Genomic DNA, 15,847 nt, shown 5'->3' on the forward strand with positions numbered 1-15,847 from the left:
AAATTATACCCGGTAACTTATATTTTGCTTAATTTTTATATATCTTATTTTAATTTAACCAACAACAAAAGAAGCAAGTACCTCTTTGTATGAAGACATAATCCTTTCAATAGCATCAGCTCCAGAGGCCAACAAGTTTCGAGCTGTGGTAAAAGTTTCTGTTCGTTCACTAACCATAGCTTGTTTTTGGCCATCCTCTAGATCTAAAAGCAAATGAGAGATATATTGAGTTTTCTTTTCTTTTTCTTTCTTTTTTTTTTTTTTTTAAGAAAGTAAATGTTTTATTTTATACATACTAAATTTTGGCTAAAGCAGCCACATATTAATTTTTCATTTGTATCAGCAGCTTCCTAGTATAATAATGAATTATTAAAAATACAATATTTGTACCAGATTCTGTTTAAAGCTTTCTTTTATTTTGCTATATTTTTAAGAAAGATAATTAAACCAAATCTATAGGAACTGAAACTATTTTCATTGAGCATTCTTTCAAGCTTTTCCATATCTTTTATTGCATCTGGGTGATAAAATACTACTATCTGGTTAGGAAATACTACCAACTTAAATATAAGCAAATATTAGTGTGATTTTCAATAGAAATGTAAATTAGGTGGCCCTCATAATCTAGCCTCTGATTAACTTTCTTAACCATCCTTTTTAACTCTTTGGTACAGCAACAGTCCAAAAATAACATACTCTGTTATAGGCAAGTAGTAAGGTAAATAGGATAAGACACTTAACTTTGCCACATCTATTTTTTTTTTTTTTTTTTTTTGGAGAGGTTTTTGCTATAGGGTGTGAGCACTCGCCAGACAGAAACAGAGAGACAGAAAGCAAGAAATCATCCCCCAGGGGGATGGCCACGTCGCCATCCCTTCTCCTCCATTCTCCTCTTGGGATCTTGGGCACGCACGCACATGTGCCTGGCATGAGTTTAAGACACCCGGTCCAGGGTGCGAGCCGTGGTTGACTATGTGGGAGTCCAGCGACATAGCCATTACGCTAACTGCTGGTCTCTGCCACACCTATTTCCTTATCTGTAAGAGGAGAGAAATAATAGTACAATCTCAAGTAACCCTTTCTCTTAGAGTTGTAAGGCATAAAGAAGAAAAACAAATGAAGAATTAGCCCAATACATAGCCCACAATAACTGCTCCAATGTTAGCTATTGTTATTTTCTCTAATCACTATCGTTATTATTGACTATGTACTCAATGTTAGTCTTGTTCAAAATTATCTTCTCCAGATTTTTTCTTCAGTCTTTTTTATTAATTTTATTTATTCATCCATTTATTTTAATTTGAGCAGAGAAAGTCAGAGAGAGAGAGAGAGAGAGAGAGAGAGAGAGAGAAGTGAGAAAGCAAGCCACCAGATCCAGGACTTGAACTGTGGTCAGTCATGTGGGCATGTCCAGTGCCTTAACCACCATGCCACCTGCTGGTCCCTCTTCAATCTTTTCTTTAATTTGATTCTCTACATGGTTTATAGGTTATCTCCAAAATCCAAATTATATGCTGTTCATTAATGAAGAAATTGCAATGATTTAGATAGCCATACAACTCTATTGATATTTATTTCTCTCTGATTTATCAAAAGGATTTTTTGGGAGGCCAGCAGGTAACATAGTGGTTAAGGTGCTAGACTCCCACATTGTCAACTGCAGTTTGAGTCCTGAACCTGGAGGCTTGAAACTCACTCTTGGTGTGAATGGATATATGCCCAAAATCCTGAGAGGATAATGGGAGAAAAGGGATTGCAGAATTGCCATCCCCTCTGGGTGATAATTTCTCACTTTGTCTTTCTCAGTCTCTCCAGTGAGCACACCTACCCTATAGCAAAAATCTCTCTAAAATAAATAAATAATAAAATTAAAAAATATATATCACAAAGGATTTTTCCCTCTACTATAATGTAAATTATATTATGTTGGAAAAGTCATTATATACCATATTTTCTATGCAAAAATGTACATGACTTTTCCAATAACACAATAACTTGTGCCCTGTAATGATTGCCAGATATTTTTACCTTTTTTTCACAGATAACTGAACTAATTTTGAAAGAGATTCATGCATTATAAAGTAAAATTCACTCAGCAGATAGTTACTGAACACCTAGATGTGCAAGAAATTAGGCAAAACACTAGGGTAAATATAAGGATAAATGTTATTTTCAGGTTGTTTTCTTAGAAAGTTTATTGGTTAGTAGGAGGGAGAAGCCTAGTTTCTAGACAGCTGTGCAGGGTAGCCTATAATAAGAGTTAATGTAAAGTTTTTGGAGGAGGCAAAAATTATTTCATTTTGAAAGAGACAGGAAATGTTTCATGGAGGAATGGACTTTGAGGGAAATCTTAAAGACCACACATAAGTTTTTTAAAGAATTATTTCTTTTATTTTGTGTATTATTATTATTATTTGAGATAGGGCACGTGTACTCACGGCAGGGAGCAGTGTGTGGGTTGTGTAAGAGAGATTGAGAAAGCAAACTGTCATGTCTGGGACTCAAACTGTGGTCAGCTATGTGAGAGTTTAACATTTTACCCACCATGCTCCTTGCTGGTCCCAACCGCATATAATTTTAACAGGTCACAAGCACAGCAAAAGCAATGGCAGAGAATGAAAATTCGAGTAATAGTAACTGAATGACAAAAAGCCTATCGGGCTATCATATGGGTTGGTAGTACAGTATAGTCAGGCACAGATTTCACTGAGTATCACAGATCACAGTGACTCTTCGGAGTACTTTTACTGTAGGCCAGTATGTCCCCTTTTAGCCCCTTTTACTGTTATCCACTGCTCAAGAGAACTACTGTTAACTTTCTAGAAGTTACTTAGAAAATTTCTTCAAAGAAAGAAAAAAAATAACTCTGTATGCCTCACTTACACTCTGGTGATACTGGTATAAGTGAGGCATGAAAGACCTGATCAGACAAATAGGCTGGGAACAGAATGTAGATATTCTTACAGACATATTTAAATATATGATGCAATTTAGATAGCAAAACCACAACAAAAATATACTAAGGAATTCTCAGCCAACTATCAAAATAATGAATTGCTGTGTCAGTTAAGGCACTAAGAATAGTTCGGTTCATAGGGAATCTGGCTGCTGATCTAAAATAATTATGGGATTTTATGAATTTGGGTTAAAAGGGGTTTGACTAGTAGCTTTCATAGATAGTCTCTGTTAAGAAGAAAAAACATTTGCACAGATGGACTGATGTTTTGATATGGCCTCATAATGTCCATGTTACTTTGGCAAATTAATGTTGTGGGGGTTTCTTTATGTAGTTAGCAGTAAAATAGCAAGTAATGTCCCACAGATTCCGTGTGACTTTTATTCTACTGGCTGTTTGGCAGGCACCGTGAGAGCAATGCCAGTACTGTTTTGTCATGCACTCAACAGCCAACTGCCTGACCTCTGTGACAAGGCCAGATTCCTTAGTATCAGAGATTTCAATCTGTGACCTAAAATAACCACCTGTTTTGTCACACATTTTATTGTCCTCACCAAATATTTTAACAAAACTTCCTCATTTAAGGATTTGATATTTAACATCACCTCTGTCTATAGTACTGTTATTTTTGATGTGATAGTAATAAACATCTATTGAAAATTGGTCACATATCCTCCTATTTCCTATTGAAAAGGTATGAAAGGTTTTTTAAAAGTATTTTAAGTATTTTTTTTTCCTCCCCACAGGGCATATACGCTTGCCAGAGAAAGACAGATGGAAAGTGAGGGGGAAATGGCCACACCACAATCTCTTCTCTTTCATTCTCCTCTCAAGATTTTGAGTACACATGCACATGTGCCTAGCATGATTTTCAAGCTGCCAGATCTAGGGCTCAAACTGTGGTCACCCATGTAGGAATCCAGCATCTTAACCACCGGGTAGCCATTTTCTGGACCCATGAAAGGATTTGTTTTATAAGTTTTTACCACAGGGCACGTGTGCTTGCCAGTGAGAGACAGAGAGAGAGAGATGGAGAGAGAGAAAGTATATCACCCGCCTAGGGGGACTAACCATACCTCCCCATCCCTTCTCCTCCATTTTCCTCTCAGGATTTTGGGCATGCACGCATACACACCTGACATAATTTTCAAGTGACCAGGTCTGGAACTTGAATCATGGTCAGCCATGTAGGGGTCCAGCACCTTAACCAACACATCACCTGCTGCCCCTCCAACCAATGAAAGAATTTTAAAACTAGGATTTTGTCATTATACATTTTTATGAAATTATTTTATTTAATATTATCCTTTGATCAAAGAAGGACAGAGTGATAGATTGAGAGAGGAAAAGTGAGAAAGCAAGCCACCAGGTCCAGGACTCCAACCATGTTTGGACACGTGGTAGTCCAGCACTTTTAACCATGACGTCACCTGCTGGTCCACTGTCATTATACTTTTACCAAAATTCTAGAAATGTAGAATGCAAAGAGTGAACCCTAATGTCAATTATGAACTTTAGTTAATAATGTATAAATATTAGTTTATTTGTGGTAACAAATATTCCATGATAATACAAAATTGAAATAACAGGAAAAACTATTAGGAGGAGAAGGTATTTAGTAACTCTGTGCTTTCTGATCAATTCTTTTTGTAAACCTAAAACTGTTCTTAAAAAATTAAGTATATTAATTTTAAAAAAGCTAAAAAAGTAAGTTATCTCTTTGTACTTTTGTTCAATTATAATCAGAGCTTATTTCTCTTCATTAAATTTTTTTTAATCTTAACAAATCTCAGTTAAAAACTTACAACCTTAACATACCTCATGCCATCTATAAACCTCAATTGTAAATGATTTGAAGATCTGAATGTGAAGTCAGAAAACAATGAAATTTCCACAAGATAAAATAGGAGAATATCTTTATGCTCTTAGGTTAGGCAAATATTTCTTCAAATAGGACATAAAACACTAATAACTAAGAAATCTATTGAAAAAGTAGACTATATTAAAAATTACGAACTTCTCTTAGGTACCATTAAGAGAATGAAAAGGCAAGACATTGAGTGAGAAAAGAATGTGTGATATTGTGTGTCTGTGTGTGTGTGTGTGTGTGGTGCATGTGTGTTGACAGACCTGACAAAAGACTCAATACATAAGAACTTTTATAAATAAATAAGAAAATACGTAAGAACTTTTGTAAATCAATAAGAAAAAACAAACTATTTTTTAAAATGAGCAAAAGACTTAAAGGGCACTTCATAAGAAAGTCTGTCTAAATGGTCAATAAACAATGGAAGTGCTTAACCTCATTTGTCTTCTGAAAAGCACAAATTAAAACCATAGAAAAGTAACACTATACACTACTAAGAATGTCTAAAACAAAAAGTCTGACAATAACAAACATTGACAAAAATGTAGAGGACCTAAAACTTCTAAATACTGCTGGTGGGAATGTAAATTGAAATAATTTTTTTTGAAAACTAAAATGAAAAAATTTACTAAAAAATGTGCTGAAAGTGAACACATGCTTAACCTGTAACCTAGCAGTTTGACTCCTGTTTAAGTCCACACAGAATGTACAAATACATCAAAAGATACATACAAAAATGTTTCTAATAGCACATTACTAATACTTCCCAAACTGGATATAAACCAAATCTTTCTCAATGACAGATGGATAAGTGAACTGGTATAGTCATACAATAGGTTATTTTATAGCAGTAGAGTAAATGAACTAAGGATATTTTAAATAATAGTGATTTCTACATATTGCTTAGTGAAAGAAGCCAGTCACAAAAGTACTGTTTACTATAATAAATATAAAATTCAAACACCAGAAAATAGTCATTGATCATAAGGCATCATTATAATAACTACCTTTGCTGTGGTTGGAAGGAGAGGAAGTGGAGGTCATAGGGTCAGGAGAAAGACTAAAGGCTCATGGAAACTTCTAGGGGTGCTGGTACAGTAAGGTTCTATTTCTTTTTTTCTTTCTCTCTTTTTTTTTTTTTTTTGAGAGCTTTTTGCTATAGGGCATACGTAATCAATAGAGAGACAGAGAGAGATAGAAAGCGAGGAATCATCTCCCAGTGGGGATGACCACTCTGCAATCCCTTCTCTTCCATACTCCTCTCAGGATTTTGGACATGCACACACTGGAGCCTGGTATGTTTTAAGCCACTGGATCCAGGACTTGAACTGCAGGGGACCATATGGGAGTCCAGCAATGTAACCATTATGCCATTTGCTGGTCCTGAAGATTCTATTTCTTATCAGTAATCATTAAGTGTATGTATCACGTCATAACAATTCATTGAATGATACATTGATGATGTTGCCTTTGTTTTTATGTATGTTGTACTTTTAAAAAATTATTTAAACATGTACATGCATAGTTAATTACAGCTTAAAAAAAGAAGATGCCTTTGATATGTATTGATAATTATTGTTATGTCAACAGGAGTGTAATTACAGTGTATCAAAATTAAGTGACAATATAAAATGCTATTTCAATTTTTTTTTTACATTGGATTGTAAGACATAATAACGTAGCAGGAGCCATGGAAATAATCTTGTTGGAGATATATTTTAGGAATAAAAAATCACATATGGTACCATTAGAGAGGGTGTACTTTTACTCTTGCAGTATCTTTCAGTTGCAGCTTCTAACTTGCCACCTGAAGCTCAGAGATCACAGACATGGGGACACTGTGGGCAGTGCTAGAAGCTTAGGTGCCCCTTCCCTGTCTGTTAAGAATTGTGAGAAGGTGTAGCAGAAGGACTTAGAAGTGATTTTCTTCAATTTTCTATAACATTTCCTCTGAAATTCTTCCCATTTTTGAAATGAGTAAATTGAAGCACAAATATACTAAATCATTCACCCAAAGTCACAGCCTAGTAAGCAATAGAGTCTACATTTGAACACAGGCAATCTGACTCCACAGGTAAGAATATAATACATACTGGGACCAGCAGTTGGCATAATGGGTAGGTCGCTGGACTTCCACGCAATTGACCACGGTTCAAGTCCCGGATCTGGTGGCTTAAACTCACACCAGGCACATGTGTGTGCATCCCCAGGATCCCAAGAGAAGAATGGAGGAGAAGGGACTGTGGCATGGCCATCCCCCCTGGGGGGTGATTTCTCACTGTCTATTTCTCTGTCTCTCTTTCTGGTGAGCACATGTGCCCTATAGCAAAGACCTCTCCAAAAAAAAAAAAAATGTAATACGTATTAACAATTGCTTCCACCTAAATTCTTACTGCTTGCCAAGCATTGTTTCAAAGCACATTAAGTATACTATACACAATTTCACAAGAATGCTCAAAGATACATATATTATCCTAATAGTTATGCTAAGAAAACTGAGGCATATAAAGTATATTATATAACTTTCTCAAGGATGGATAACTATTAAATAGCAGAGTCAAGCTTTCAATAGTGCTCTATTTCTTCAATCTGTCATTTTCTCTGCTGTCCTTACTTTTCCCCTCTTCTGTTTGCCATTATTCTCTTAACCATCTATTTGGTCTATCTCCTTATGACTTAAAATTTATAGCATTATGCTGTATTTAATTCATCTCTAACATAAGAGTTTACTAAGGGCATAAATGCAACTTAAGACTGAAAACTAGATTATAGAGTATGTTAACCCAAAATCTAAGCCTTTGCAATATATCATACCTAAAAAAATATTTTATCTGACTAAAATGCTAACAGTATTTCCAAGTGTTAAATCATCATAGGCCAAGTATATTTAGTAATATATACATATACATATGTATATTATAAAAGCACAGATGGTAACCTAAGATATTATAGATTTTGAAACATATTCTCAAATAATGCTGTTATTTTAATTCGTTTGTTTCATTCTATGAGATCCTTCCATTGCTTAACTCTGTATAAAATTTTCTTTTGTAAAAAGCTTTAAGAAATACTTGTTCACTTGCATCAATGTTATTATAGCTTCAATTTAAATTTTTAATGTTATTTCTTTAATACAGTATTTTCAGGATTTGCAGAACTTATGTATTTTAAAATATTACATGTGGTTAACTAAGCTTGTTAGATTCTTTGCATATATTGTTTACTTCTTACTGCTCTCTGCGGAGTTAATTTGTCACCATTAATAGCTGCATTTTCTTTGTTCTATATTGAATACTCCAGGGTTTCCTAATAAGACCAGCATGTCTAAGTATTGACTAACAAAACTACACCACAATCTTGTCATTGGGGTTGTCTCTAATACATATTGTCTATAAAACTTTTTAATGAGTACTATTTTAATGAATAACCTTTTCATGAACATCTGATCATTATACCATACTTCTTGAAACTAACATAAGACAATCAGTTTTCAGGTGTCTTTTTTTTTTTTTTAATACACTGTTGAAAAAGTAGTTTATTTCATTTCATTATGAAATAATTATGTCTATAAATACTATTATTAACCATGCTTTTTTCTTTCTTTCTCTCTTCCTTTTTTTTTTTTTTTGAGAGTTTTTTTGCCTTTGAGTGCATGTGCTCACTGGAGAAAAACAGTAAGAGGGAAAGTGAGAAATCACTGGAATCCCTTGTTTCCCTTCTTCTCCTGGGATCTTGAGCACATATGCACATGGGTCCAGTGTGAGTTTGAAGACATTGGGCCTGGGACTCGAACTGAGGTTGACCATGTGGGAGGCCAGCAATATAATCACTATGCCATCTGCTGGTCCCAACAGTATCTTTTTCAATATAAACTTTTAAAAATGATGCTTTGTTTAGTAAATTTTGAAAACAAAAACCAGATAAAATTTAATTTTCTCAGTGGTCAATTAATACAATTATGGAATATATTTGGTATGTGCAAAGCATTTACCATGAAGAAGGATTAGCAAATACTAATTTATCAAAAGGAGCATTTTTAGACTAAGAACGACTTAATTAGACAGTGTTTTTCTAAGGATTGGTTAAAGCCTTGAAGTATTACTTCCAAATATTCCAGCATATTGTAATTTTTATTTGAGTTTATTAGTTCACTTCAAGCAAATAACTATTAATACTTAATTCTACTAGGATTTGAACCACAGTTGACCAAGAACAACCATAAAATAGTATGATTCTGTTACATTATTCTTGGTGATACCATTTGTCTTCTAGGTAACACTTGTCACTGTGTATCGAATATACCATGCTCTGCACTTAATAAATACTATTCTACAAGATTCTCACAAAACCCCTCTGAAGTAGCCTTTCTGCCTCTCATTTTACAGATGAAGAAACTGAGGCTTAAAGAGTTTAATGAACATGAATGACTAAGAAGGGGAACGAAGAGTTGAGCACATCTCTGTTCACCATAAAGCCCATGCTTTTGTCTAGCTTCATCAACACAAATGCAAACTGTAGTCTAGTGGTTTTTAAAGAGAGAGAGAAGAGGGTGTTATATTTTGGAGAAAGAGTAAGAGTAGAAAATGCTACCTTTCCCCAATTAATTCCCCTTTGTTCCTATCTAATAAGACCTGAAGTCTGCTCCAAGACTTATGCAAAATTTAACATTGTCTTTATTTTTATTTTTTTGTATTTGTGAGTGGTGTATGCACACACGAGAGAGACAGAGAGATGCCCAGTGATGTGTAGCCATGCCATAAACCTCTTCTCCATTTCTCCATTCTTTCGGGACTTTGGGAACTGTGTGCACTTATATCCAGTTTGTTTCTCAAGCCTTGAGAACTAGGATTTGAACCACAGTTGACCAAGTGGGATCTGGTTTCCTTAATCATCAGGTCTTGGGGCTGGTCCTAACAATGTATTTCTTGCCTTTACGTTAGTTATTCCAAAGGAAGAAAATGGTAGTAATATGGGTTAAAACAGTGAAACTTGACAATCTTCTCGCATCACCACCACCAAATCATACTAAATAGAAGGTTGTCTTACAAACAGAGGAAACCTCATTCCATGGCATGAAAGGACTCCATGAAGCAATCTAACAGGTTGCCTAATGTCATCGACCAACTTGACTATTCAAGTCACAAAGAGAATGAATTCAGTTATATTGGGTTGTACAAAAAGTCATGAATTGTTTTTCTATTAAAAATTGCATCATGATGTTTCCAAAGACCCAATATTTACAGACTAAATGCATACGGTGTACAGAACTAAAGTTTACAACAAATAAAGAGATCTTGTGTTACAGTCTTTCTGAAGGTATTCATTTTTTGAAGATAAATGTAAACTAGAAAATCATTCTGTACTAGGCAATATAATTAAAATAGTTTATGGTCAACTTCCAGAGACACTACATCAGAAGTTTCTGAAATATCTTGGAACTGAAAAGATTCTTTTTTTCTTAAGAGAGAGAGAGAGACAGAAAAAGAGGAAGGGTGAGAGAGAAGATAGGTGAGGGAGAAAGAGAGAGGCATTTTTGACAGGATCTTGACTACAGGGGCAGGTCACTGTTCCTAGCTTGTTTAGATTGGGGCTGGGAGCTGAACCTGGGCCTCTCATGTGGCTTCAGCTACCATGTACCAGTACCCTCCCATGTGTACCACTGCAACTACATCTGGAAAGTTCTTTTGAGCAACTCATTTTCTTCTTTCTTCTTCTTTTTTTTTTATTTTTTAGAGAGAGATTATTTGCTATAGTGCACATGTGCTTGTCAGAGAAATAGAGAGAGACAGAGAGAGAAAAAGTGAGAAATCATGCCCTGGAGGATGGCCATGCTGCAATGCAATCCCTTCTCCTTCATTCTCTTTTTGGAACTTTGGGCACACATGCACACTTTTTTTTGAAGAGATTTTTGCTATAGGGTGTGTGCACTTCCCAGAGAGACAGAGAGAGAAAGTGAGAGATCACTCCCCAGGAGGGGTGGACATACTGCAATCCCTCGCCCACCATCCTCTTCTTGGGATTTCGAGCATACACACACACAGGCCCACCATGAGTTTCAAGTTGTCATATCCTGGACTCGAACTGCAGTCAGCCCTGTGGGAGTCCAGAGCCTGAAGAACTACGCCATCTGCTGGTCCTGCACAGACCTTTGTTCCCTTCAAATCATTCATTCAACAACATGACAGAAGAACTATTTACATTATGCTAGGTATTGTAAGTAACCTAGACAGGATTTAAAACACACAGAGGATGTGTGTTTTATAAAATACTACAGCATTTCATGTAAGGGACTTGAGCATTCATGGATTTTGGTCCTAGAATCAATCTTCCATGGATACTGAAGAATGACTGTAATGCCTATGTACAGTGCTTCGCTCCTACAAAACTAGCAATGAAACCAAGAAAAATAAAGCTAAACATACATTTGAGATTAAACATAAATATCATTACCACCATCTGCGAAGCCGGTTGCAGTAATAATAGGTACGGCCACCATAATTAGGCCACTGCTGCTCCAAACATACTTCATCAAGAACTGTTCTATCATGATGTACCACAAACGTTTGGATAAAATGAGGTTCATCTGCTCTGCTAAAGCTTTGTAACTTTTCTGGAGTTGCTTCATTTCTACCTGTAGAGGGAAAAAGAGAGAAGAATTAAGCCAGTTTTGAGCTATTAAAAATAAACATTGTCTGTGCTTAGAACTATCTTAATTATTTAAAATATTATTTAAAAATATATATTGTATGTGTTTAAGAACTCTCTTTTCTTCATTTCTTTCTTTAAAAAATATATATATATTATTTTGTTTTATTTAGTATGGCATTATCAATGAGTCTTAACCATCACTAAATGCAGATTAATATCAGAATTATCATCATTATTTAATTTTGGCCATGCTTATATTATTTTTTAAAAAACTTGTCACTCAGTGAATACAATGTTAAGTATAAAAAGTATATGATTTATAGTTATAATTTCAAAATTATATGTATAAGATGTTAAAATTAAATAATGTTCTATAAGACATAAATAGACAATGTTAGAGCCTTATTCTTCTTGATCACATAAAAAAATCTGAAAATAAATACATGATACATATATGCATAATTCGACTATACTTTTGAACTGACTCAATTTATTGGATTTTTGTCTTTTATGCAAGAAGCCTATATAATGATGTACTATAATTTATATCATCGAGTTCAATGACTCAAGAAGAATGACAAATCCATATGATTAATACAACAAATGAGGCCAATTTTCAAGTGGGAGTAGAAGTCTTATATTTTCTTCAGGTTTGTACCGCTATTAAAAAAATGATAATTACTGATGTTTTAAAAATTAAATAATTTTTCTTGATGATTAAAATACCATTTTCAACTTTAGAGTATCTTAAAATTTTATTTGTCCAGTCACTTTTGTTCAGATTTCAGATGCATCACCTTAAAAATTTCAGTCATACTTAGTATTCTGAGATTAATTTCATGCACTGAGTTTATGTAACTGGGCTAATTGTTTTAAAGACCTGCTTGCTTGAAAATCTTTAATATGTAAAAATAACATCTGACACCCCTTTCTCCTCATTTTTTCTCTAATCTTAGCTTTTTCCTCAAACTTAGCAAAATTTCATTTCACTGCCTCTTTTTACTTGTGTCAAAATATGGTGCTGAATATGAACTAAGAGTAAAGAGATGTCATTTTTTGAGACACACTTGTCTCAGGACTGAGGATAACTCCATCAGTTTCCAGACATGCAAATCGTTTTCTGTGTGAAAGCGTGGGCTTTGTTCTCTTGAACAACAACAAAAACAACAAATAATAGCATCCTAAACTCTCCATCTCAATGCAACTGTTTGCTTTCAGTTTCTCGCTATATCTTTTCTTCTCCTGCTCTAAGATCACCTCAAAGTTAGGATTTAAGTTTTAAGAAAAATGTAAGAGATAATTCTGAGCACATTTGAGTAACTGAGGCTAAGTAGACTGCTTTTTTAGAGTGCTGAAAATGTTTTCAGTAAACTTTAGACAAATTTGTACTCCATAATTCTGTATCAGCTTTTGATTAACAAGAGTAATGAAGCATATATTTTTATACAGGTTTAGATGTCAGAGGAATCTAAAACACTAAAGTGGTTCCATGCACAATACAACAGATGGCATCTAGCACTGCAGTGGCAGTTTGAACGGTCTCACATTTCACTCATCACCTTAATTTCTAGCTTACCTTATGTCCTCGGTAAAAAGCAATTTCTTCCACATTGGCTATAATTCTGGAGTGCACGTACCGCAAATAGCCTTTTCTATGAGCTTCTTCAGCCACCAATTTACCAAATTTGGGCGAGCAGGCTTTCAACACTTTAGCAGTAGCATACACCACAAGTCCTGCCAATAGGGTGGGCCCAATTGGGCTTGCCCCTCTGGAAGTAGCTGTCTGAATGAGTGTATAGGAAGTGAGGATTACATCTAAAATAGGTTTGGTCAGATTGGAATACAAGTGAGCCACTGATTGGGAGAACATCATGATATCTTCAGTGAGAGACTGGTCAGGGTTTGCCAGTCTCCCATCCATATTGATCACCTTATAATAAGTCTGATTTGTAAAATAGGTTTCATAGGCATGGTCTACCAGGCGAGTTCTGAAGGCCAAAGCCAATTTGCACTCCAGGTATCTTATTGCACTGTTGACGAAGGTGGCAGGGATGGCAATCATAAGCCACTTGATTAATTTGATGATGAAAGTCCGAGGTTTCTTTTCCACAATGCTTTTCACGATTTTCCCATCCAGACCAGCCACATAGATAGACAGAAAGGTTCTTGAGATTAGAGCCACCGAGTGGAGGCAGAGCCACCCTGTTTCAGTGGTCACGAGTTTTGGAAAGAGAATTTTCCGAAGTTCTAGTAGCTGTTTGAAAAAATCTGCATTCACTCCAGGAGGTTTTTGACAAATGTTCTCGGTGCAATGCAGTATTTCTCTGTTCTCTGCAACTGGGTTAGCAGCTTCTTTTTTCTTCCTGTTGCCAGATTGCTTTAAACGCTTGCCAATGATGGGATAGAGGGTTTTCAGAGCGTATGCCGCAGCCACCAGGCAGGCAGCCCTCTTAGCAGCACTCGATCTGGTCCATTTCACTCGATCAACTGCTGCACTTAGCATATGTGTCATTTTCCCAGTTACCCAAACCGGCTTCAAAAAGATCTCGTTTTAAAATATCATGCTCCACGGGAAATCCCAGCAAATGCTTCAGCAAGTCCTACGGAGTTCCATAGCCTGCAGCGTTTCTCCTCTGTTGTTTTTGTTTGTTTGTTTGTTTGATTTTGTTCTGCTGTGACAGATGCAGCAGAGCTCAGACTCCACTGCATCTACTGGGGATGATTCCCTCACAAGCTCTCGCTGCACCAAGCTCCTCCCTCCCAGGCCCCTCATTGGCTGTGCCGGTGGTGGGACCTTGGAATCCTCGCAGCTTCCTCTTGAACCTTGAAAATGGGGAGAGAGCAAAACGAATTACATCTTTAAACAGGAGTTCAGAGAGTTAAATGTCTATTTTGGGAGAGGTCGAATCAGGCCAGCCGCTGGCGAACAAAATCTGCCATTTGTCTGTTCTCTGCAGCTGGGTTAGCAGCTTCTTTTTTCTTCCTGTTGCCAGATTGCTTTAAACGCTTGCCAATGATGGGATAGAGGGTTTTCAGAGCGTATGCCGCAGCCACCAGGCAGGCAGCCCTCTTAGCAGCACTCGATCTGGTCCATTTCACTCGATCAACTGCTGCACTTAGCATATGTGTCATTTTCCCAGTTACCCAAACCGGCTTCAAAAAGATCTCGTTTTAAAATATCATGCTCCACGGGAAATCCCAGCAAATGCTTCAGCAAGTCCTACGGAGTTCCATAGCCTGCAGCGTTTCTCCTCTGTTGTTTTTGTTTGTTTGTTTGTTTGATTTTGTTCTGCTGTGACAGATGCAGCAGAGCTCAGACTCCACTGCATCTACTGGGGATGATTCCCTCACAAGCTCTCGCTGCACCAAGCTCCTCCCTCCCAGGCCCCTCATTGGCTGTGCCGGTGGTGGGACCTTGGAATCCTCGCAGCTTCCTCTTGAACCTTGAAAATGGGGAGAGAGCAAAACGAATTACATCTTTAAACAGGAGTTCAGAGAGTTAAATGTCTATTTTGGGAGAGGTCGAATCAGGCCAGCCGCTGGCGAACAAAATCTGCCCTAGCTACTGAGCATGCTCAGCGTCACTTAGAAACCCGCAGAAGTTTCAGAATATTCATCTCCTCTCTAAGGTTTTGGGAGGTAGGTACTGTAAGAGAAAGCCAAACAGAAAGGTAGATTTCCAAGAGCTTTAATAAGAAGAGGGAGGAGGAACCAGGGAGATGAAGGAGGCGGACCCGAGGCTCAACATAATATAAATATAAGAAGGGTAAAGTACGAATCTGAAGGGGGTCAGAGGAAGAATGCGACACATGGGAGGGACACTGGAGAAAAAGTATCAACTACAAATACTCAGATCTGCTTTAGGTGTCTGTTCCCCTCGCTCTGTGATTTTAGTATGGTCCCAGAACCTATCAGACAAGTGGTAAATAAGGGTATAACTTGTAAATAAATACGAAGAAGTTTTTTTTGTTGTTGTTGTTTTTCTGTAGTACAGAAAATAATTCTTTGCTATACCTCCAGCTCATCTCCTTTTCCTACTCCTTCCCTACATTTGTCTTTGTAGAGTTTTATTTATATACAAATGACTGTTAAATAAGTGAGAGCATATTTTACTTATATCACCTCCTTGTGTGAGGTAGTTTTTATTCGTCAGTTTGTAAACCTATATTAAAATTTAATCATTTGAAAATCCAGCAGGAGTTAGATAATGGAAATAGCTCCTCCAGGATATTACTTTATTTTTTGAAAATTCTTGTCTTTTGAGAGGTTTTGCTTTGTTTTGTTTAGACTTAGAGGAAATTTACTGGCAACTTGCTATTTCCATTCTGACTGATTAACCCCAAATGCATTAAACAAGTTCTTTAGGGACCAGCAGT

At 36.3% G+C, this 15,847-nt stretch overlaps 1 protein-coding gene across 1 annotated transcript in view; it reads right to left on the bottom strand.

The window, feature by feature from the left end:
* Window positions 1-14,300, bottom strand: part of ABCD2 (ATP binding cassette subfamily D member 2) — a 71,974-nt gene extending 57,674 nt beyond the window's left edge. Inside the window, exons 1-3 of the mRNA XM_006168093.2 lie at window positions 13,048-14,300; window positions 11,274-11,454; window positions 82-203 (exon numbers count right to left, since the gene is read on the bottom strand). Of these exons, the coding sequence (XP_006168155.1) occupies window positions 82-203; window positions 11,274-11,454; window positions 13,048-13,983 (1,239 nt within the window). The 5' untranslated portion in view covers window positions 13,984-14,300. The remainder of the gene's footprint in view (window positions 1-81; window positions 204-11,273; window positions 11,455-13,047) is intronic.
* Window positions 14,301-15,847: the final 1,547 nt, after the last annotated feature.

The sequence above is a fragment of the Tupaia chinensis genome, unplaced genomic scaffold (assembly GCF_000334495.1).
Source record: "Tupaia chinensis unplaced genomic scaffold, TupChi_1.0 Scaffold145519_1, whole genome shotgun sequence".
NCBI lineage: Eukaryota > Metazoa > Chordata > Mammalia > Scandentia > Tupaiidae > Tupaia > Tupaia belangeri.